General features: G+C 43.1%; 1 protein-coding gene across 1 annotated transcript in view; it reads right to left on the bottom strand.

Moving 5' to 3' along the window:
• LOC126094758 (uncharacterized) overlaps positions 1-23,172 on the bottom strand; it is a 70,347-nt gene extending 47,175 nt beyond the window's left edge. The window contains exons 1-2 of the mRNA XM_049909309.1: positions 23,028-23,172; positions 15,255-15,604 (exon numbers count right to left, since the gene is read on the bottom strand). Coding sequence (XP_049765266.1) covers positions 15,255-15,604; positions 23,028-23,082 — 405 coding nt within the window. The 5' untranslated portion in view covers positions 23,083-23,172. The remainder of the gene's footprint in view (positions 1-15,254; positions 15,605-23,027) is intronic.
• Between the last annotated feature and the right edge of the window lie 2,455 nt (positions 23,173-25,627).

Here is a 25,627-nt window from a genome sequence, read left to right as displayed (position 1 = left end):
AACAAATTTTGGGGCTGTTTTTCTCTTTCAAATTAAAAATCAAATACGGACAGTTAACAAAGCGAAAATTTGTAGATTTTAAAAACACCTCGCAGCAAGGTGAAAGTCTTCAGGTAGAACTACTGAAGCACTGTAGTTTTAAAAACTGGACTTACACAGCGTGAGAATTATAGTCGGAGGTGAGAGTATGTTCCATAGGGTTAAGAGATGAAGGTAGATAGGGCTGTCAAGTGGAAAAACTGTCGAGGTGATAGGTAAGAGCTGAGATGGATAGTGGTAAACACAGTCGGTGGGAAAGACAGAAGGTGAGGAGTACTTTGTTGTGTGGGTAGAGCAGTGGTTAGAAGAGGAAAAGGATATGGATGTATGGAGAGGGAAAAGGAGAGAGGAGCCCTGATGTGGAATGGGGTAGGCTGGGAAGCGTTATAGTTGATAGAAAGGATGTATGTCGGGGCGGATCTCATTGTCTGGGAAAGGGCGTTGTTCGAAGTTGCCTTGGGACATGAGGTGGAGTGTGTGTAAGTGTAGCGACGGAGGGATGTGTTTGTGAAGGCGTGCCAGCATACCACGGTTGGTGATCAGAGGGGAAACAGTGGGGTGATTGGAAACTAATTTGCGGATGGTATAGGAGATGTGGAGGCGTTAGATTTGAGTGAGGAGAGGTGGAATTTGATGAGATGGTAGAGTGTCCATGTGAGGCAAGGTAAAACGGATGCAGAAAGCAAGACGGTGTGCATGGCGTTCGAGGATATGGCTGGACTTACAGAAATTTTGTGGGGCTGTGATTCATGCAACATTTGTATAGCAGAGGAGGGTCGGATCAGCCTTTTGTAAGTGCCGAGAATAGTGGAGGGATGTAATCCCCAACTATGGCCTGTTAGTAGTTTGTCTATTGTGATCTTTCTGCTGGGGTTAGTAGGTGAAGTTTCCACGGTAGTTGCCAGTCGAGGCGTAGTCCAAGATATTCTAGTGTGTTAGTTAACTGGATAGGACAGTTGCAATTCCCCTTCCTTATCAATTATTTTTATTGAGTGAATGGAACAGCTACCTCCACCCTCTGAAGGTAAGGGTCATGGTGTGTGTGAAAATGTAAATTTTGTTGGTAATTTGACTTCGTATTTTCAAAAATAAATATGCCTTTCCCTCTAAAAAGAACACGTTCATTTTGTCAAAATCTGAGAAGCGATTCTACTTAATTTTGTATCTCCCAGGGCACTGTGTGAATCACCCCCGCGCTCTCTGCGAGTCGCCACCGGAATTACGTAGTCTTCCGCGCCATGGCACTGTACTTCGTGTATGTGCTTCCGCATGCATGCGCGGGGCTTCTGGTTTAACTAGGCACTGAGGGCAGTTTTCCAAAGGCGGTAGTAGCCTGCGGTTTTAATCAGATTTCAAGTTACCCCTTTGCCTCTTCTGGCAAAAGTTTAATGGCATTGCATGTAACCACACATGCAGATTATGAAGAGCTTTCCCCGCACCTATGGAACGTGAAGACTGCGGTGCCATGCTGTGTAGTAAAGAGACAGAAGTGAGAATGTTAGAAGTGTGCAGGTTGGCAAGCGACAGACAACTGGGGTGGCCGCCCCTTAAGAACACTGGGATGGACTCGCCCAGTGCTCACGACTATAGACTGGTTAAAATTACTTCAAGTGTTGTAGCCGGTTCCCTTCAATCACGGCGCTCAATGTCACCTCTAACCGTTCGTCATTGCCAAACTGCCACAACAATAACTTTAATTCCAATCCCTTGTCCAGCTTTCTTTCTTGATGGTTTGGATCCTCAATCCTGGGTCCGGCCCTTATATTCCATATTTCACCACACATGATAACAGCATCAAAACACTCACACCCACACACGCACACGCACACGCAGATGCACACACACACACACACACACACACACATACAACGATGCTAACGAAGTATAAATGCTTCATACACGGCACTAAACAAACACACTAGCTTCTTCTGCACAAGACGCGATTCTGCAAGCTGAATGTTTGGAGACTGTGAATTAATGGGGCACACGAATAATAAATACAACAGCCTGTTGCAGTGTTAGGACACGAGGCGTAGTGTTAGAATATAAACCTGACCTGCAGGAGTTAGAGGGTTCAGTTCTCATTACATGCAACTAAATTTTTTGTTTATCTAACACTAAGACTTTGATTACCATTTTTATTCAATTAATTGGTTTGAATGTAATTTCTTTGTTGCTAATACTTTGTCCCACCAGTTCCATCATCGTATTGACTTTTATATTTGCTCTTATTTTTCTTTCTATCATTTTTTTCGTTTGGAATTCGTTAACGTCGCCTATAATCTGCAACAAAATGCCGACGAGGATTGCTCATCTGTTGCTAACACGATATGTCGTGTTGCCAGTGTTAGGATAGTTTCAGGTAACCGATGACACTATAGTTTGGTTTTATCTCTGTAACTTAAAGTTTGCTGCGGAAGATGGGTATGCAAACAAACATTATGAAATTTTTCTGTCTTGAGTTTGCTAGTATAGTTTAGCCGTAAACACCATGATCAAAGCGATCGTGATTTTAATTCTGCCGTGGACTGTTGATCGTTTTCTCGGATACATCGCACATCATGAGGTTGCGGTTTGCCACAGCTCAGTCATTGGTCACTTAAAATCAGCTGCCAACAGAGCATCTCGCATCTCCGTCATACCCCGCGGCGGCGTTTCCAACATTACTTCGCGTTACACATTAACAGCATTTGCGAAATGACCCGCCGTTTTTTTGTGTCACCCAAGACCGAGCGGTACCCGACAGACGATGTGACAAAACTGTAGTAGCAAGTTACAGATTTCTACTATCAAGAAATTTTAATCGGACTATACATCGCGTTTCTGCGCTAGTGCTACCAAATTTTTCAGGAGCTGTACAGAAAATTAATCGTTAGTAACGAAGTTTTATGTTTTCTATTGACAATGAGACTCACATGAACATCGGATGACCATTATTTGTTTGGACTGACTCCAAGTACATAAAACAGAAGTCGAACCGAAAATATCTCTAGAAATTTCAGAAAAATGGCGTCTGGCGATGCTTAGGAAAGCCATAGTGGACGTTTGCACAGTCTTTTCTCAGGAACCATTCTTGCTAGAGAGCTACTGATAATGATTACACAAGGAATAGAGGTATCTTGTAAAACAAAAAGAAAACTGTATTTGTCAGTCCAAAACAGTTCTGATGTTGATGCTGTAGTACATTACAAGAAATATTGCAAAATATTAAAAACTGTAATACGAGCATTAAAGCAAAATTTTACAAGGAAAAGATAGACATATAAGGTAACAAAATAAAGACAATATGGGATATAGTGAAGGAGGAGACCGGTAGAACCAGACATGAAGAGGGACAAATAGCATTAAGAGTAAATGATACATTGATGACAGATGTGTATCGTGTTGCAGAACTTTTTAACAAACATTTTATAACTGTACTGAAAAGATGGGGTTGTCAGATTGTGTAGATGCTGCTTTGGAATTCTTCAGATCGGACATTTCAAGTAACTTCCACAATATGAGTTTGATCCTTACTACCCCAGCAGAAGTAAGTCCATCATAAAATTTTTAAAATCAAAAACATCTAGTGGGTATGATGAAATATCGACAAAGACAATTAAAGAATATGATTCTGAGTTAAGTATCATATTAAGCTATCTGTGTAACCAGTCGTTTATTAGTGGAATATTTCCTGAATGGTTGAAATAAGCTGAAGTTAAGCCACTGTTTAAGAAGGAAGGTAAAGAAATAGCATCAAATTTCCGTCCAATTTCACTTTTGCCAGCATTCTCAAAAATTTTAAAAAAGGTAATGTACAATCGACTTTATAATCATCTTATCACAAATAACATACTGTCAAAGTCTCAGTTCGAATTTCTAAAGGGTTGTGATATTGAGAAGGCTATCTACGCTTACAGTGAAAATGTACTTAATCCATTAGACAAAAAATTTCAGGCAACTGGCATATTTTGTGACCTGTCAAAGGTATTTGACTGTGTAAATCACAATATCCTTTTAAGTAAATTAGAATATTATGGTGTAACAGGAAATGCTGCAAAATGGTCCAAATCTTATATCTCTGGCAGGAAACAAAGGGTGTTATTAGGAAAGAGACATGTATTAAGCTATCAGGCATCATCCAACTGGGGACTAATTACATGTGGGATCCCATAAGGTTCCATCTTAGGGCCCTTACATTTTCTTGTGTATATCAATGACTTTTCATCAGTAACATTACCAGATGCCAAGTTTGTTTTGTTTGCCGATGATACAAACATTGCAATAAATAGCAAATCAAGTGTAGTCTTAGAAAGATCGGCTGATAAAATATTTGTGGACATTAATCACTGATTCCTAGCCAGTTCTTTGTCACTACACTTTGAAAAACACACTACATGCAGTTCAGAACTTGTAAGGGGTGTCCCACGAGTATATGCCTAACATACAATGACAAGCAGAGAGAAGAAGTGGACAGTGTTAAATTCTTTGGGTTACAGCTAGATAATAAATTCAACTGGGAGGAGCACACCGCAGAACTGCTGAAGTGTCTTAACAAATCTCTATTTGCAATGCGAATTGTGTCAGACATACGAGAAATAAAAATGAAAAAGCTGTCATATTAAGCTTACTTTCATTCCATAATGTCATCTGGGATTATTTTTTGGGGTAATTCATCAAGCGAGGCTTAAGTTTTCTGGCCACAAATACGTGTAATAAGAGTGATATGTTGTGTCAACTCAAGAACATCCTGCAGAAGCCTGTTTAGGGAACTAGAGATACTAACTAAAGCTTCCCAATATATTTATTCCTTAATGAAATTTGTCATTAAAAATATATTACTTTTTCAAACCAACAGCTCAATTCATGGAATCAGTACTAGAAATAAGAATAATCTTCACAAGGATTTAAAGCCACTTAATCTTGCACAAAAAGGTGTGCATTGTTCAGTTACTCACATTTTCAATAATTTGCCAGCAGCCATAAAAAGCTTAACAGCCAATGAAATTCAGTTTAAGAGAATCCTAAAAGATTTGTTGGAGGCCAACTCCTCCTACTCCATTGATGAATTTCTCAGTAGAATCAGCTGATTTGTGTATGTGTGTGTAACTACAATCTGACTTCTGCATCATTTCAGTGCAGTAATGTGTTCATTGCAAATAAATGTTGTAGTAGTTCTATTATATGTTTATTACCTTATAAATACAAAAACATTCTTTTTTAATTTTAAATTTTGAGCGTTAAAGCTATCTAAGTAAATGAGTGTTTGTAAAATGATTCTTTCATACAGTGTTCATTAAAAAAAAAGACGATCATTCCACTTGGGACCTGTGGAAGGTACATCAGTTTATTTGTTTCAGTTGTAGATATTTGTCATGTATTATTGTTTTTCTGACATGTTCTGCATCCTGGAGAACCTCCTCACTATGGATGAGAGTAAATCTAATCTAATATAATACACTCCTGGAAATTGAAATAAGAACACCGTGAATTCATTGTCCCAGGAAGGGGAAACTTTATTGACACATTCCTGGGGTCAGATACATCACATGATCACACTGACAGAACCACAGGCACATAGACACAGGCACAATGTCGGCACTAGTACAGTGTATATCTACCTTTCGCAGCAATGCAGGCTGCTATTCTCCCATGGAGACGATCGTAGAGATGCTGGATGTAGTCCTGTGGAACGGCTTGCCATGCCATTTCCACCTGGCGCCTCAGTTGGACCAGCGTTCGTGCTGGACGTGCAGACCGCGTGAGACGACGCTTCATCCAGTCCCAAACATGCTCAATGGGGGACAGATCCGGAGATCTTGCTGGCCAGGGTAGTTAACTTACACCTTCTAGAGCACGTTGGGTGGCACGGGATACATGCGGACGTGCATTGTCCTGTTGGAACAGCAAGTTCCCTTGCCGGTCTAGAAATGGTAGAACGATGGGTTCGATGACGGTTTGGATGTACCGTGCACTATTCAGTGTCCCCTCGACGATCACCAGTGGTGTACGGCCAGTGTAGGAGATCGCTCCCCACACCATGATGCCGGGTGTTGGCCCTGTGTGCCTCGGTCGTATGCAGTCCTGATTGTGGCGCTCACCTGCACGGCGCCAAACACGCATACGACCATCATTGGCACCAAGGCAGAAGCGACTCTCATCGCTGAAGACGACACGTCTCCATTCGTACCTCCATTCACGCCTGTCGCGACACCACTGGAGGCGGGCTGCACGATGTTGGGGCGTGAGCGGAAGACGGCCTAACGGTGTGCGGGACCGTAGCCCAGCTTCATGGAGACGGTTGCGAATGGTCCTCGCCGATACCCCAGGAGCAGCAGTGTCCCTAATTTGCTGGGAAGTGGCGGTGCGGTCCCCTACGGCACTGCGTAGGATCCTACGGTCTTGGCGTGCATCCGTGCGTCGCTGCGGTCCGGTCCCAGGTCGACGGGCACGTGCACCTTCCGCCGACCACTGGCGACAACATCGATGTACTGTGGAGACCTCACGCCCCAAGTGTTGAGCAATTCGGCGGTACGTCCACCCGGCCTCCCGCATGCCCACTATACGCCCTCGCTCAAAGTCCGTCAACTGCACATACGGTTCACGTCCACGCTGTCGCGGCATGCTACCAGTGTTAAAGACTGCGATGGAGCTCCGTATGCCACGGCAAACTAGCTGACACTGACGGCGGCGGTGCACAAATGCTGCGCAGCTAGCGCCATTCGACGGCCAACACCGCGGTTCCTGGTGTGTCCGCTGTGCCGTGCGTGTGATCATTGCTTGTACAGCCCTCTCGCAGTGTCCGGAGCAAGTATGGTGGGTCTGACACACCGGTGTCAATGTGTTCTTTTTTCCATTTCCAGGAGTATATAATGTAGCCACTTACTGAGGGGTCATATAAACTTCACGGCACCAGATGAGTCAACGTCTTAGCGTCAAGAATATATTTGTGTTTTTGAGCAAGGTGAGTAAATTTTGTTACTCAAATATCTGAGCTCCTACCTTTTATAACTGAGAATAGATATATGTATGTTCATTAACAGCAGATTATTCTTCTTTACAAAGAACAAATGTATAATTTGAAAGCCAGAAAGTTACTGCTGTAGTTTCTAAACTAATTCAAACATGGCGACGGAGCATATTTGTGCAGTTCTGTTGTAGCACGTTTATGCACTTTTTGCACTGACAGAGCAGAGATACCCCAGTTATCAACATTGATACCAGCAAGGTATCAGTCCCAGGGATACCAAGATTTTCGAGAATGTTTTATTTTCAAGTGCGAAGTCTGATAACAAATGACAAAAGATATACTTTGCGTGTGATATAGTGACAAATCAGCTGTTTCGGATGTTTCCCTTCACTTGTACTTTGAAACATTGCTTCTAACCAAAATTCATGATTCTAGATCAACGGAAGGTACCCTGTGTTCTCGAGTATCAGAACACGTGACATAAATGGCCGTGTCTTCTGACTTAACTGACTGAGAAGCTTAAAAGACTTACACCGCCAAGGGTCCATAAACCTTAATACACTCCTGGAAATGGAAAAAAGAACACATTGACACCGGTGTGTCAGACCCACCATACTTGCTCCGGACACTGCGAGAGGGCTGTACAAGCAATGATCACACGCACGGCACAGCGGACACACCAGGAACCGCGGTGTTGGCCGTCGAATGGCGCTAGCTGCGCAGCATTTGTGCACCGCCGCCGTCAGTGTCAGCCAGTTTGCCGTGGCATACGGAGCTCCATCGCAGTCTTTAACACTGGTAGCATGCCGCGACAGCGTGGACGTGAACCGTATGTGCAGTTGACGGACTTTGAGCGAGGGCGTATAGTGGGCATGCGGGAGGCCGGGTGGACGTACCGCCGAATTGCTCAACACGTGGGGCGTGAGGTCTCCACAGTACATCGATGTTGTCGCCAGTGGTCGGCGGAAGGTGCACGTGCCCGTCGACCTGGGACCGGACCGCAGCGACGCACGGATGCACGCCAAGACCGTAGGATCCTACGCAGTGCCGTAGGGGACCGCACCGCCACTTCCCAGCAAATTAGGGACACTGTTGCTCCTGGGGTATCGGCGAGGACCATTCGCAACCGTCTCCATGAAGCTGGGCTACGGTCCCGCACACCGTTAGGCCGTCTTCCGCTCACGCCCCAACATCGTGCAGCCCGCCTCCAGTGGTGTCGCGACAGGCGTGAATGGAGGGACGAATGGAGACGTGTCGTCTTCAGCGATGAGAGTCGCTTCTGCCTTGGTGCCAACGATGGTCGTATGCGTGTTTGGCGCCGTGCAGGTGAGCGCCACAATCAGGACTGCATACGACCGAGGCACACAGGGCCAACACCCGGCATCATGGTGTGGGGAGCGATCTCCTACACTGGCCGTACACCACTGGTGATCGTCGAGGGGACACTGAATAGTGCACGGTACATCCAAACCGTCATCGAACCCATCGTTCTACCATTCCTAGACCGGCAAGGGAACTTGCTGTTCCAACAGGACAATGCACGTCCGCATGTATCCCGTGCCACCCAACATGCTCTAGAAGGTGTAAGTCAACTACCCTGGCCAGCAAGATCTCCGGATCTGTCCCCCATTGAGCATGTTTGGGACTGGATGAAGCGTCGTCTCACGCGGTCTGCACGTCCAGCACGAACGCTGGTCCAACTGAGGCGCCAGGTGGAAATGGCATGGCAAGCCGTTCCACAGGACTACATCCAGCATCTCTACGATCGTCTCCATGGGAGAATAGCAGCCTGCATTGCTGCGAAAGGTGGATATACACTGTACTAGTGCCGACATTGTGCCTGTGTCTATGTGCCTGTGGTTCTGTCAGTGTGATCATGTGATGTATCTGACCCCAGGAATGTGTCAATAAAGTTTCCCCTTCCTGGGACAATGAATTCACGGTGTTCTTATTTCAATTTCCAGGAGTGTATGTGAGATAAATTTGGATACGTCTACCCGTTCCTGAGAAAATGGTTCACTAACACTCGGGCAGAAGAACAACAAAGCGGTTCTATAGGGGTTCCGTTTTTACAGACTGATGCATGGGACCCAAAAAATGAAGGTGCAGGAGGTTAAAGGGCCGAAATTGCTAAAAAAAGATATTTGAACCCTTTGAATCTCATGCATAAAAAATCAATTCTGTGAGAGCAAGGACTGACAGCAAGAAGCTGCCACAAGCAAGAACAAGGAAAAATGTGGATAAGCATACGTCTGACGTTATCACTGCTCTTTTGCCCAAAGGTTACTCTCTATCCTCTCCTGTCTTCTTCCGTCATCTTCAGGTCCACGTAATTTCCGCTTCCCTTTGCGTCGTCTATCATCTTGTGTCCGTTCCTTCCTCCCAATCTCCTCTTACAAATGATTCCTTTTTAAACTTCTGTTAGAAAGCAGTCACCATCGCAACGATTGTCCCAACTACTTCTTCCTCCTTTCTCTTATAACCATCAGTAGTCTGATGAAGAACTTTAAAATTGCCTTTGTATTTAGTGCTTAAAACGATAAAAACAATAAAAAGAAATAAGGAATGGGTCCACTGTCTTGAATATAAAAGGTGGGTTCATGATGGCTGTGCTACAGAAAACACATTATCTTCGTCTAAATAAACTGCAATTCGGAGAACAGGCCTTTGATTAAAATTCGAACTTCTATATAGGCCATATTAAGCTAAGAGATGGAGATTCTTCAAAAAATTTCTTTATTATCAATAATTTTTTTTGTAATTTATCATGTTAATTAGTGTAAGTAAGCCTGTAATTTTGTTTCCTACCAATGAGACATATGTGACCAAAGTGGACGATTTTCTGTGTTAAAATGTAGTGTCACAGACGCAACACAGGGATGGCAGTTATCTCTGAAACAACCGATTTTCAGTTATATCAACTTTCTTCACGCCAGTTTAACCTGATGGTTAAAACAGATCAAAATAACCGGTTTCCGAAATAACCGATTTCCCGTTTTTTGTTCCTGTTACTTCCTGAAATAAACGTAGAAATCAAACAACGAGTGAATAATTTTTACTGTCTCAATAAATCCCATAATGTTCCAGCATGTGCAAAAGTAAATTAATTCCCTATTCAATGATTTTATCTTTCTGTTGATTGTAGGTCACAGAGAGAGAGTTATACGGTAAGGAAAGAAAAGATTTCATGCGCCAGTCACTGTAAATTGTGTGAGATTTTACCTTTCTAAACATGAAAGAGTTTCTGCTTGCTTCAAGATTTTCAGGGATGATTTGGAAGCTACCCTACGTGGTGATAATATACGACGTATGTGCTTGCACGATACAACACGCAGAATGCTGTCTTGAGTGCATGGAAGTGATAGAAACAGGGATGAGTTAGCCTGGTACATCCGACGGCATGAGAGTGTTTGTTAAGCGAATTTCCACACTGTTTTAGGTAATTGCAGTTCTGGTTACACATCTCCGCCTGAGTAGAGAAATGCGCTCACAGTTAAAATACGAGTATGCGCTGAACAGAATTTACACGGCTCGGATAGATGGCATACATGACTTTCCTGCCTTGCAGTGGCGAGCAAAATTTGTCAACTAGCAATAATAGCACCTCGGATACATCTCATTCGTTACGATACTCTCACTGTGCAAAGGTACAGGACAGCCATCGGGCCACAGAACTGAAATAAAAATGGTAGCAAACTCGTGGGTGGCCAATCGTCTATCACTATCAGATCCAGTCACAGACATGACAAATGATGTATAAGTCAACTATAATTCCATTAAAAATTTACAGCCGTCTTTCACCACGCATAACACCAAAACCTGAGACACTCGAAATTTTCAGTTGTTTAACACCCGGTGTGGATGCGAGGCCAAAGTCTCAGCAAATTCAAGGAATTAGAGCCTCGGATAAATGTTGGTTCGGCATTTACGGATATGTAATGCTAGTATTGGGCTTCATCGCAACTGATAACTGAGAGAAGAGTCATATATGAGGCATGTAAATGCTGAGACCGTTTCTACGTAAAACTTGCCGACGCCGACGCATGGATTCATATCATCGCCTTCACGCAGTATACTGTTTTCATAAGTATCGGAAAAACGCATGAGTCAGTATTTATTGTGTGTCAGTTTGTCAGTGTGTCATATTGATATAACTGATTTACGTGTATTGCTAGTCTTTTATTGATCCAGGTCTTGTTACCTTTGACCAGATCCTGTTCGAATCTTAAAACATATCTTAGCACCATAATCAAAATGATAAACCGTAAAATTTATCATAACGAAGACTTTAAGACATTAGCAATTGACTAAGAAATAATTTAACGATTGAGTAAAGGTAAAAAGATTTCAAGTGAGTTATTGCGCGATAGTGAACTCAAATTTGAATTCCATAAAAAAGGCATTAATCTGAGAATAAGGTGATTCTGTCAGTACTATCCATAAATTTAATACAAACTGAACTCCCTCAGAACAGGCCTCTGAAGGCTCAACGGTACTGACCGACTGCCGTGTCATCCTCAGCCTAATGGTGTCACTGAATGTGGATATGGAGGGGCGTGTGGTCAGCACACCGCTATCCCGTTGGCAATTTTTGTGACCAGAGCCGCTACTTCTCAAACAAGTAGCTCCTCAGTTTACCTCACAAGGGCTGAGTGCACCCCGCTTGCCAACAGCGCTAGGCAGACCGGACGGACATCCATCCAAGAGCTAGCCAAGCCCAACAGCGCTTAATTACGGTGATATCATGCCTGTAACAAGGCCGTTGGCAAATTTGAGATAAATGTTCAAATTTATTGATAATTTTGCTGTTGGTGTGTGATAAGAAATATCCACTCAGGTGCTTTTGTACTAATGGGACATACAGGATGATCAGAAACAATCTTAAAAAGTTGTAAGGGTGTCGCAGGGTAAGAAAAAAATTATACGTTGATACATCGATAAGAAAATTCATCAAGGCAGTTGTAATCTTTAAACTCAAACCTTCAGTAAGCAAATTAAATTTCTTCACTGACATCTCCACGAGAGAATATTTCGTGGACTGAAATCTTCGCTGCAGGTTTAATTTTGCTCTGTAATACGAGATACTAATTAACAACGTATTACTCCCTCACGTTAACGCTTACGTATGAAAATACCCTTGATGTTTTTTAATAAACAAACTTCGTAAGTAATGATGGAAGTCAACCTGCAGATCTACTACCTTTACGTATACAGGCTGGTCAGAAACATTCTGATAAGCATGCAGGGGTGGCGCAGGGTAGGTTGTACTGAGATATAATTGTTAAGGAAAAAATTCGATACGTTGCGCCGTTTCCGAGTTAATTACACTACTGGCCATTAAAATTTCTACACCAAGAAGAAATGCAGATGATAAACGGGTATTCATTGGACAAACATATTATACTAGAACTGACATGTGATTACTTTTTCACACAATTTGGGTGCATAGATCCTGAGAAATCAGTACCCAGAACAACCACCTCTGGCCGTAATGGTGGCCTTGATACGCCTGGACATTGAGTCAAACAGAGCTTGGATGGCGTCTACAGGTACAGCTGCCCATGCAGCTTCAACACGATACCACAGTTCATCAAGAGTAACGACTGGCGTATTTTGACGAACCAGTTGCTCGGGCACCATTGACCAGATGTTTTCAATTGGTGAGAGATCTGGAGAATGTGCTGTCCAGGGCAGCAGTCGAACATTTTCTGCATCCAGAAAGGCCTGTACAGGACCTGCAACATGAGATCATGCATTATCCTGCTGAAATGTAGGGTTTCGCAGGGATCGAATGAAGGGTAGAGCCACGGGTCGTAACACATCTGAAATGTAACGTCCACTGTTCAAAGTGCCGTCAGTGTGAACAATAGGGGACCGAGACGGGTAACTAATGGCACCCCATACCACCATACCGGGTAATACGCCAGTATGGTGATGACGAATACACGCTTCCAATGTGCGTTCACAGCGATGTCGGCAAACACGGATGCGACCAATATGATGCTGTAAACACAATCTGGATTCATCCGAAAAAATGACTTTTTGCCATTCGTGCAACCATGTTCGCCGTTGAGTACACCATCGCAGGCGCTCCTGTCTGTGATGCAGCGTCAAGGATAACCGCAGCCATGGTCTCCGAGGTGATAGTCCATGCTGCTGCAAACGTCGTCGAAATGTTCGTGCAGATGGTTGTTGTCTTGCAAACGTCCCCATCTGTTGACTCAGGGATCGAGACGTGGCTGCACGATCTGATACAGCCTTGCGGATAAGATGCCTGTCATCTCGACTGCTAGTGATACGAGGCCGTTGGGATCCAGCACGGCGTTCCGTATTTCCCTCCTGAACCCACCGATTCCATATTCTGCTAATAGTCATTGGATCTCGACCAACGCTAGCAGCAATGTCGTGATACGATAAATCCGACCTTTATCAAAGTTGGAAACGTGATGGTATGCATTTCTCCTCCTTACACGAGGCATCACAACAACGTTCACCAGGCAACGCCGGTCAACTACTGTCTGTGTATGAGAAATCGGTTGGAGACTTTCCTCATGTCAGCACGTTGTAGGTGTCGCCACTGGCGCCAACCTTGTGTGAATGCTCTGAGAAGCTAATCATTTGCATATAACAGCATCTTCTTCCTGTCGGTTAAATTTCGCGTCTGTAGCACGTCATCTTCGTGGTGTAGCAGTTTTAATGGCCAGTAGTGTAGGAATGAGGTTAGCGAATCAAACCGATGCGCGCCCAAATTCAAGCTGCCCGGCAGAGACAGCGTCGCCAAACGTGTCCTTCGTTTGGTTTCCTAAAACTGAACAAGAGAGCGATGCACAAACTGGACATGGGACGGCAGTAAGGATCGGACCCGAGCCAATGGCTCAGCAGTCTCGTGCGCTGTCATCTACGCTCTGAGAACTGCTGATTCTAATTGTATCTGGCGAGTCCTTTGAGTTTGCGCACTCAACGGCCTGACTGGATAACTTCAGTGCTAATTAACACGGTAACGGCGCAACGTATCGAATTTTTCCTTAACAATTATATCTCAGTACAACCTACCCTGTGCCACCCCTGCATGCTTTCCAGACTGTTTCTGAACACCCTGTATGTTTAAAGGTAGTAGGTCTGCAGGTTAACTTCCATGATAACTTAAAAAGTTGGTTTATTCAGGATCACCAAGGTTATTTGAATACATGATCGTTAACGTCAGATAGTGCTACCTTATTAATTAGTAACTCAAAATAAAGAGCAAAATTAACACTGCAGCGAAGTTCAAAGAAGAGCAGCACGTTTTGTACTATCGCGCAATAGGGAAGAGAGTGTTACAGACATGATACAGGATATGGGACGGACACCATTAAAACAAGGGCGTTTTTCGTTGCGGCGGGATCTTATCACAAAATTTCGATCACCAACTTTCTCCTCCGAATGCGAAAAGATTTTGCTAGCGTCTACCTGCATAGGGAGAAACGCTAATCGTAATAAAATATGGGAAATCAGAGCCCGCGCGCTGTTTGAGAGTGGAATAATAGAGAATTATTGTGAAGGTGGTTCGAAGAACCCTCTGCGAGGTACTTAAGTGTGATTTACAGATTATCCGTGTACATGTAGAAGATTTCATTCCACGAAATATTCTCTCGTGAAGGCGTCAGTGAAGAAATTTAATTTGCTTATTGAAGGTTTGAGTTTAAAGTTTACAGCTGCCTGGATTAATTAAAATATATGTTCGATTTGGACTAGCGAACATAATATTATATTTCAACAACTAGTGGTGACTGCTGTCTATGACCAAACAAATCATATCAAATTCTACTGCCGAGAATTTTTCCGGGTTGTATGGCCGTGGTCCATGGAACGCTTCTATCCCTGATGTTTCGTCCAAAGCTACGTTCGACATCTTAGGAGGTGCTCCTGGTTGTGCTGAGTCTTGCCGGCAAGCCTCAGCACAGCGAGGAGCACCTCCGAAGACGTCCAACGTACCTTTGGACGAAACATCTGGGATAGAAGAGTTCCATGGACCACGGCCATACAGCCCGGAAGAATTCTCGGCAGCTGAAACATCCGGTCGTGAAAGCCTCCATTGTATGATATCAAATTCTGCATTTTTCTCTATACTGATTATGGTGTGTTCTGGACACGAGTAAATAACTTTGAGTCCAATTGCCTAAGGAAACCATTAGTAACACGATCACGCTCAAAATGTAGGAAAATAATAGCATATAAGTTACAGGTATGTTTCCATGTTCTGGTAAACAATCTACCAGCCTAGTACCTGCTGTGTGATGGGCGCCATGCCAGAGTCCTCACCGCCCTTGACAAGAGCTGCAAGACGTCTATAGATAGTTGCATAGCCCTTCAGTATGTCGTCAAACACCGTCGCCGAGGCAGAGTCGTCCAGGTTCTGGGCTATGTGTTGGACGCCCTTGAAAAGGTTGGTTGTGGGCTGGGACGTGGCCTTGACGGAGTTGTACTCGTTGAAGTCAAGGCGCGACTGCAGCTCCTTCATGTACGCCAGCACGGCCTCCGCCGTGAAGTTCCTCGTGAGGTCGGCAGTATCCAACTCCGGAGGAGCCACGCCGCTCGTGGCTTTCCTGAAGATCGACTGCAGCGAGACGCTCGTTCCTGCGGCAAAGACGGGTGTTGTCACAAATTCAGCTAACAAGGGGACCACGCGGCAATCGGATTTTCGTAATTTTTTATATTTATGGTACGTGAAGTTCTGAACTCAAAATATACCTCTCCTAAAGCTCTCAAAAATTCTCGAGAAAATCGACTTTGAAGTTTCCCAACCTCGATAAGTATGCTAAAATATGGTATAAACTTTTCAATGAGTAGTATAGGTCTGTGGTAGTGTGCTTGCTAGCTGAGTTCTAAAGGGGAGGGTGGAGGGGAAAAGGCCGTGGTGGTCTGGATTCGAATGCTGGTAGAATCAAATTTTTGAACGAGATACATGTTCTATCAGATTAAATGAAGTATAAAATACAAAATTTGTAATTTTTTAAATTATATAATCTTGATACAATTTTATAAGCATAATCGCTATTTAATGATTTTTGTTTGTAATGAAAACTGGATTTTTGTGTGCAATATACACTGAGGAGACAAAAGGCGTGGGATAGCGATATGCACATATAGAGATGGCGGTAGTGTAGTGTATACAAGGTATAAACGGGCGGTACATTGGCGTCACTGTCATTTGTACTCAGGTGATACATGTGAAAAGGTTTGCGACGTGATTATGGCCGTACGACGGGTTTAACCTGAACGCGAAATGGTAGTTGAAGATAGACCCATGGAACATTCCATTTCGTAAACCGTTAGGGAATTCAATATTCCCAGACCTACAGTGTCAAAAGTGTGCCGAGGATACCCAATTTCTCAGGCATTGCCAAGCATGGTCAACGCAGTGGCTGCCGGCTTTCAGTTAACGTCCGATAGCAGCGGGAGTCTGCGTAGAATTTTCAGTGCTAACAGAAGCAACACCGCGTGAAATAGCCGCAGAGATCAATGAGGGTCGTACGACGGGCGTATCCGTTACGACAGTATGGCGAAATCATGCGTTGATGGGCTATGGCAGCAGACGACCGACGTAAGTGCCTTTGCTAGCAGTACGACATCGCCTGCAGCCCCTCTCCTGGGCTCGTGACCATATCGCTTGGGCCCTAGACGACTGGACAGCAGTGGCCTCGTCAGATGAGTCCCGGGTTCAGTTGGTAAGAGCTGACGGTAGGGCTCGAGTGTGGGTCGGGCTACAAAAAGCCGTGGACCGAGGTTGTCAATAAGGCACTGTGCAAGCTGGCGTTGGTTCCATAATGGTGTGGGCTGTGGTTGCATGGAATGGACTCAGTCCTCTAGTCCAAATGAACCCATGATTGATTGGAAATGGTTATGTTCGACTACTTGGATACCGTTTAGCGCCATTCATGAGCTTCATGTTATGGATGACAATACGCCATGTCACCGGGTCACAGTTGTTCGCGATTGGTTTGAAGAACATTCTGGACAATACGAGCAAATGGTTCAGCCAGCCTGACCGCTGGACATGATTGCCGACGAAAATCTAAGGGTCATAATAGAGAGGTCAGTTTGTGCACAAAATCCTGCACCGGTAACATTTCCGCAATTACGGACAGCTATAGAGGTAGCATGGCTCATTCCTTCTGCAGGCGACTTCTAACAATTTGTTGAGTCCATGCCACGGCGAGTTGCTGCACTATGCTCGGAAAAAGAATGTCCGACACGATATTAGGAGGTATCCCATGACGTTTCTCACATAAGAGTATAGTATGTTGTAATACTCACTATTACGCAGAAATCACATTTTTTCCCACCTAAAAATGTTAGTTGCCGCACCAGATCGGCTTAAAGGAAGACATCGAAGCACTTCACAGGCAGACTGCTAGATTTGTTACCGGTAGGTTCGAGTAATATGCACGAATTGCGGAGATGCTTCGGGGATTCAAATGGAAATCCCTACAGGGAAGGTGACGTCCTTTTCGAGGAACACTATTGAGAAAATTTAGAGAACCGGCATTTGAAACTGATCGCAGAACGATTCTATTGCCACCAACATACATTTCGCGTAAAAACCACAAATATAAGAGAAATTGAGGATCGTGCGGAGGCATATACACTACTGGCCATTAAAATTGATACACCAAGAAGAAATGCAGATGATATACGGGCATTCATTGGACAAATATATTACACTAGAACTGACATGTCATTACATTTTCACGCAATTTGGGTGCATAGATCCTGAGAAATCAGGTCTTGAAACGGCCTTGAAACGACTGGGCATTGAGTCAAACAAAGCTTGGATGGCGTGTACAGGTACAGCTGCCCATGCAGCTTCAACTCGATATCACAGTTCATCAAGAGTAGTGACTGGCGTATTGTGTCGAGCCAGTTGCTCGGCCACCATTGACCAGACGTTTTCAATTGGTGAGAGAACTAGAGAATCTGCTGGCCAGCCGTTGAACATTTTCTGACCCAGAAAGGCCCGTACAGGACCTGCAACGTGCGGTCGTGCGTTATCCTGCTGAAATGTAGGGTTTCGCAGGGATTGAATGAAGGGTAGAGACACGGGTCGTAACACATCTGAAATGTAACGTCCACTGTTCAAAGTGCCATCGATGCGAACAAGAGGTGACCGAGACGTGTAACCAATGGCGCCCCATACCATCACGCCGGGTGATACGCCAGTATAGCGATGACGAATACACGCTTCCAATGTGCGTTCACTGCGATGTCGCCAAACACGGATGCGACCAATATGATGCTGTAAACAGAACCTGGATTCATCCAAAAAAATGACGTTTTGCCATTCGTGCACCCAGGTTCGTCGTTGAGTATACCGTCGCAGGCGCTCCTGTCTGTGATGCAGCGTCAAGGGTAACCGCAGGCATGGTCTCCGAGCTGATAGTCCATGCTGCTGCATACGTCGTCGAAATGTTCGTGCAGATGGTTGTGGTCTTGCAAACGTCCCCATCTGTTGACTCAGGGATCGAGACGTGGCTGCACGATCCGTTACAGCCATGCGGATAAGATGCCTGTCATCTCGACTGCTAGTGATACGAAGTCGTTGGGATCCACCACGGCGTTCCGTATTGCCCTCCTGAACCCACCGATTCCATATTCTGCTAACAGTCACTGGATCTCTACCAACGCGAGCAGCAATGTCGCGATACGATAAATCGCAATCGCGATAGGTTACAATCCGACCTTTATCAAAGTCGGTAACTTGATGGTACGCATTTCTCCTCCTTACAGGAGGCATCACAACAACGTTTCACCAGGCAACGCCGGTCAACTGCTGTTTGTGTATGAGAAATCGGTTGGAAACTTTCCTCATGTCAGCACGTTGTAGGTGTCGCCACTGGCGCCAACCATGTGTGAATGCTCTGAAAAGTTGATCATTTGCATATCACAGTATCTTCTTCCTGTCGGTTATATTTCGCGTCTGTAGCACGTCATCTTCGTTGTGTAGCAATTTTAGTGGCCAGTAGTGTAGATAATCGTTTTTCCCTCGTGGAACAGCAAAGGAAATTACTAGTATTTGTACAGGGTACCCTCCACCATGCACCGTACCGTGGCATGAGAACTTTGTATATGGTTAGGTGTATGTAGAATAAAATGGGAACACCATAAAATAAGTGTGCAAATTAAAAAGGGTGTAAGACAAGGATGTACTGTTCCGTCCTACTAGTCAATCTGTACATCGAAGGGGTAATGATGGTAATAAAAGAACGACCAGGAGCGGGGTTAAAATTCAGAGTAAAAGTATATCAATCATATTCGCTGTTGACGTTGCTATCCTCAGTAAAGCTGAGGAAGAATTGCGAGAGCTGTAGAGAGCGTAGAGGATGGATGAGAGCAAATAAAAAAAAAGTAATCAAGAGTAGGGAAATGAGATCAGCGATAAGCTTAACATCAAAACTCGGGAGCACTAAGTAGACGAAGTGAAGGAATTCGCCGGCTGGAGTCGCCGAGCGGTTCTAGGCGCTACAGTCTGGAGCCGCGCGACCGCTACTGTCGCAGGTTCGAACCCTGCCTCGGGCATGGATGTGTGTGATGTCTTTAGGTTAGTTAGGTTTCAGTAGTTCTAAGTTCTAGGGGACTGATGATCTCTGAAGTTAAGTCCCATAGTCATTTGAACCATTTGAAGGAATTCTGCCACCTTGCGGCCGGCCGTGGTAGCCGAGCGGTTCTAGGCGCTTCAGTCCGGGCATGGATGTTTGTGATGTCCTTAGGTTAGTTAGGTTTCAGTAGTTCTAAGTTCTAGGGGCCTGAGACCTCTGAAGTTAAGTCCCATAGTCATTTGAACCATTTGAAGGAATTCTGCCACCTTACGGCCGTCCGTTGTAGCCGAGCGGTTCTAGGCGCTTCAGTCCGGAACCGCGCGACTGCTACGATCGCAGGTTCGAATCCTGCCTCGGGCATGGATGTGTGTGATGTCCTTAGGTTAGTTAGGTTTAAGTAGTTCTAAGTTCTAGGGGACTGATGACCTCAGATGTTAAGTTCCATAGTGCTCAGAGCTATTTGAACTATTTTGCTACCTTGAGGGCAAAATAACACTTAACAGACGAAGCAAGGAAGACATGGAAAGCCAGACTTGCTCAAACAAAGAGGGTATTCCTAGCCAAAAGAGGTCTATTAGTACCAAAATCGACCTTAATCTCAAGAAGAAATATCTGAAGCACAGGACTGCGTGGAAATGAATCATGGACTGTGGGAAGACTGGAACAGAAGGGAATCAAAGCTTTTGAGATGTGGTGCTATGGAAGGATGTCGAAACTTAAGAGGACTGATAAACAAGAACCGAGAAGGAAAACAACACTGACAAGACAAGAGACAGGATGACAGAACATGTGTTGAGACATCAAGGAGTAACTCCACTGTGCTTGAGGGAGCAGTAGAGGGTAGAAACTGTAACGGAAGACAGAGACTGGAATATCAGCAATCAATAATTGAGTACCTCGGGTGTAGGAGCTACCTTGAGGAGAAGAGGTTGCCATAAGTATATCACGAAGTGTACCATCAAACCAGTCAGAAGGCTGATGGCTCAGAAAATAAGAGCGTGCATAAACCAGTGCTTATACAAAATACCTAGAAAAATTAATATCACGCAGATCCATACAGTCACAATGGCAAATAGAGTGTCAAACGGTAGGATAAGGTCTCAGCAGTCACGATTTATCACCTTCATTACGATCTAAAGTAGAATCAATATTATAGAATAATCAACAAATGATTATGCATATGTTCCAGAACTCTTATTCTCAATACATACTGTAAAATGTAGTTGGAAAGAGAGATAGCCGTCAACGCTTAACGAGGAAGACCTCTCTTTGCATGTCAGATTTGTTAGTTTGGGTTAAACTGGCACCCGTTCACAGCAACTGTGGTGTGTAAAGAAAATTAAAATTTCATGAATAAAACCTCTCTACGTTAAAGTCAAATTAAGCTCCCGACTTATCTATTCATATTGGTACTTAGTCCCACCGATTTGTAGGCAATAGTGAAGGAAATATCATAATAGCATAGCAAAAGAAATATAGATAAAAATGTAAATTTCGTCAGTTCACCTACGACGTAAAGTGGTTAGAAGGAAAAGGTATTAGCAATATCTGTAGAGAGTATCTATAGCACAGCATAGTATTTAACCTTATCTTCAAGTTAGTTCATACTAACGTAATTGAGTTTCAACAAAATCTCAAAGAAAGGAAAATACTGAATAGTTTGAGCCTTTTCCGTGTAAAAGTAGTCTTTAGAAAAAATAAGTAAACAAAAGAAAGAAGGAAACACAAAGCAAAAATATTTATCGTAGTTAAAGACACTAAAGAAGTATAGAAATTATATCGCTGATTTTACGATTAGGTAGGTCGTTGCTATCTTGATAGCAAAATCGTACAACATAACGTAGAGAATAACGCGTTTTAATATAAGTAAACGAGGGAAGCAAATAAAAAATTAATTACTATATCAGACTTCTGTCTAGGCTAATAATATCATTTGACAAGATAAAGTCCTTATCACGGAAAGACTGCGTAAAAAGCAAATACCAGTCAATGTCAGAAATGTAATTGTTGTTTTGGTTACTCTGAAGCTACGTAATTTGTCTGCACTGTCCGCCTCCTTAGCGTAGCAGTAGCGTTACCGCCTATCACGCTGGTGGCCCGGGTTCGATTCCCAGCAGGGCACTGGGTGTTGTGTGTCCTTCATCATTATTTTCATCATCATTCACTCGCAAGTTGCCGAAGAGGCGTCAACTAAAAAGGACTTGCAACGCGGCGGCCGAACTCCCCCGAATGGGGCCTCCCGGCCAACAATGCCATAGGATCATTTCATTTCATTTTTTTGTCTGCATTATGAGCTATAAATGATGTAAAAATTTATTTATTTACCCATTACAAGGAATGGTTATAATTCCAAACTCATAGTGAGCCATACGTATTAGTGAGCCTACTTAATTTACTTTTATACTCGAAGTGTAGAGCAATTAAGTCAAGGTTGCAATCTCTTGAACTATATAGATGTTCACACAGCGTGCTTCAGAGTTGTAGTAACCTACTGATTCATCGCAGTTATCAGCTAGTATAGCAGACGTTACAGTATTAAAATATCAATGCCGGTGAACATTAATATATGCAGTATATGTTTATAGGGTTTACCAAATTTGCGTAATTAGTGTTAGACCATATTACATCATTGCTCACGGTAGACAGAGAATCTACACACTTCGAAGTTTTTTGTATTTAGTAGGACTAGATAAAATAATATACGTACAAGCAATCTCTTTAAAGTAATCTGGAATTTCTTCCATGTACGTATAGATCAGATGTTTGGATGCCTAAGATTACCTGTACGCACAGTAATTAAAATTTGTTTTGGGAAGAAGGGCAGTAGTTTTCAATAGAAACAGGGAATACTAAACTTCTTAACGGTACACTGCACTACAAGATTGTTCGCTGACGATGTTGTTGTCAATAGGAACGTATCGCCGTTTGATGTAGAAAGAGGTGACAAAATTTCCATTTGGTGTAATTATTGGCAGCGATAAATACTGACACGAATTAGTTTCAGAGAAATGGAAAATATGGTAGAGGCCGACGTTAAGGAAGGTGAGCTTGGGTTGACGTTTGCTGATGAAATTGTAATTCTACAAGACGGCAAGAGTCTTGGACGAGCAGCTGAACAGAATGTACAATGTCTTGAAAACAGGTTATAAGGTAAACAGCAGCAAAAGTAAAGTAAGTGCAATGGAATGTAGTCGAATTAAATCAAGTGATGGTGAGGGAATTAGAGTGGGAAATGAGACACTAAAAGTAGCCGGTGAATTTGATATTTGGACAGCAAAATAACTAATGAAGTCGAAGTAGGGAGGATATACAACGTAGAATGACAGTATCAAGCAAAACGTTTCTGAAATAAACACTTTAACACCGAAAATACACTTAAGTGTTAGTAAGTCTTTTCTGATGGTGTTTGTCTAGATTATAGCCTTTTATAGGCCTAAAAGAGACACATCTCTAATTTTTACTACCTTGTGAATGTCCAACGCTGGCAAGAATCGCCACAACAGCTACAAGCCTCGCCATTTTCACAAGTCCTGCGTCTAATACGTGCTTCGGGCATCCTTGGCGGCTTATATACCGCACCCAGCCCTCTTCTGACGAGGATTTCCCCCAGTTCCCGGAATGTGTGGTGCGCAGGCATCTCCGATTCGCTTTGCACTAACGTCCGGTGCGAGATCTGGTCACGCTTCCTGCGGCCACGACTGGCTACGGTCAAGGTTATTCTATACAGCTATGGCCTTTGCAGACTCCTCAATGACGTAAGCACCCAACGCATGATATGGCAATTTTGCCTTCTTCGTATAGTCATTTATCTTTATCAGTGATATACTGCAAAACAACATGTGACACTACGACACAGTATGCCACACCATAACACAGAATTAGTACTTAAATATTTAATGTTATTCTTTTTCACGAATATGATTTGTTTTAATTTCTTTGTGATGTATAATCAGTTTCACTATTGTATAACAATGTAGACTCAATGTGATAAATTCACTTGTTATAATGTAGTATGGTATAAAACGATTAAAAACAGTTGAATCATTCATTGCAGAAAGGCGACGAGTCAACTTTTTTTTACAAAAATGAGTTAAATATTGGAACTGGACGATGTGGGGTGGAAAGATTAATACATACTATAAGAGCAGTACTCAATCATCAAATGGCATCACTATGGGAGTTCGAAATCGTCACTGCATGTGACTCCAGTAGTCATTGACTCATGACCATTTTGCGCGGACTATGTAGAAGTGTCTGCAATTGTAACCAAACGACACTAGTGGCTTGTTGCTATTTTAACGTGAATTTTTTCTTGTTAAATTTGACAAACTATAACAGTCCAGTTAGTGGTTCATTGTAGCAGATCCAAAATATTTTACAGTAAAATTAATGACGTTTCTGAATGCAGTGAAAAGGAAACTAAGTTAGATTACATGCAAAATTCACTGTGTCAGATATTGCTGTTCAGGTTATCTTTTACTTGGAAAATTTACAGGTCGATGTTTTTAACAAATCAAGAAAGGTGAAAATGAAGTCTGCTCATTTCTATATCGTTACATCCAGAAACTTATCCCAACAGTTGTAAATGAATTTCACTTATTCTCCAACAACCAATAAGAATAACACAGTGATTCACTTTAGTTTAACACTTTTATCAACAGGGAGATTTAAGAAGATGAAACATTATTTCCCCATACACAGGTATAATTTTCTACCAAAAGACAGAGAAGACACTATAAATATGTTGGTGAGCCATCATGACAGTATCTTCTTGAAGAGTATGCCATAACAATGGAAACAGCCTCAAGTAAATTAACAGTTGAAACTGTTGACGATGATGCAATTAAAAATTGGTAGTCTGCATATAAAAAGCCTTGCCTCTGAGAATCTAGAACGGGAAAATTTCCTACAGGACATAAAATTTCTTTTTCACCTGATAAGGTTTGAGTATGATGGACATTATGCTGAGCAATTGAAAACGGAACAGTTCATTGATGGTGCTGTCTCAGACACATTTCAGCTCTCTTAAAGTTTCACTAAGTATCCCGTACTTCCCAGTTAGGTAGCATATCCCGAATAATAGGTGATCACCATTGACAAAAAAAATACAAGATATATTGAAAGGGAAAAGGTATACGCTACCTGAGTGTAGCAATTGCAAGAATGGCCAATAGCAGGGGGAACAAACAATGACGATGATGATATAGAAGATTAGAGTGCGTGCAGAACACCGTGGCCAATAGAGGCACAATCGGCAGGACACACGTGGAGAGAGTGGCAGTGGTGGGGGTTACGGGCAGGCGGTGCAGGGGAAATGCCAAGAACTGGAGGGGAAGTGCCATTCTAAACTGAAGCCTATGTTCACTTTTTTGTAAATATTAAGTGAAGCCCCTCCACACCTACATTTGCATGGTGACAATTCAAAAAGATCTACTGTCACTTCTGCTTTGGTTAGTATCTAAAAAGAATTCTGCTGAAAATGCAACTAAAGCAGCGATTTATTTTCGCCTGACTTGTTAATCACGTGAAACTTTCAGAGAAGCATCATGAGTGGCGAATTTTAAATAAAATCTACACATACTTCTTCTTGTCTTGTTAAAATTTTCTTCTTTTGCCAAAACACAGCGGAGTTTACATAGCATCACCTCGCTAACATGTTGTGCAGACACAATTGTGAGAGAATTCTGAAATGGTGGTTTATTAAGTTTATTAAGTGAGGGAAAGTGAGGTAATTGTTCTCTGCCTCGTGATGACTGGGTGTTGTGTGCTGTCCTTAGGTTAGTTAGGTTTAAGTAGTTCTAAGTTCTAGGGGACTGATGACCATAGATGTTAAGTCCCGTAGTGCTCAGAGCCATTTGAACCATTTTTGAGGTCAATGGCTTATGAAAAAGCACATTCCCGGAACGAAAATGAACATGTAATGTCTTCACTTATGCTGTTCCAAAACCCACAGCATTTCTCGTTTCACCAGCTATAGATGGCCCTTAAAAATTACATACTTTCATCGAAAAAGTCTGTGGTTAGTGGAATAATGAAGTTTTGCTTGATAACTATATGGCAAAAT

The sequence above is a fragment of the Schistocerca cancellata genome, chromosome 8 (genome assembly GCF_023864275.1).
Source record: "Schistocerca cancellata isolate TAMUIC-IGC-003103 chromosome 8, iqSchCanc2.1, whole genome shotgun sequence".
NCBI lineage: Eukaryota > Metazoa > Arthropoda > Insecta > Orthoptera > Acrididae > Schistocerca > Schistocerca cancellata.
This window is presented reverse-complemented; position numbering and strand designations above follow the sequence as displayed.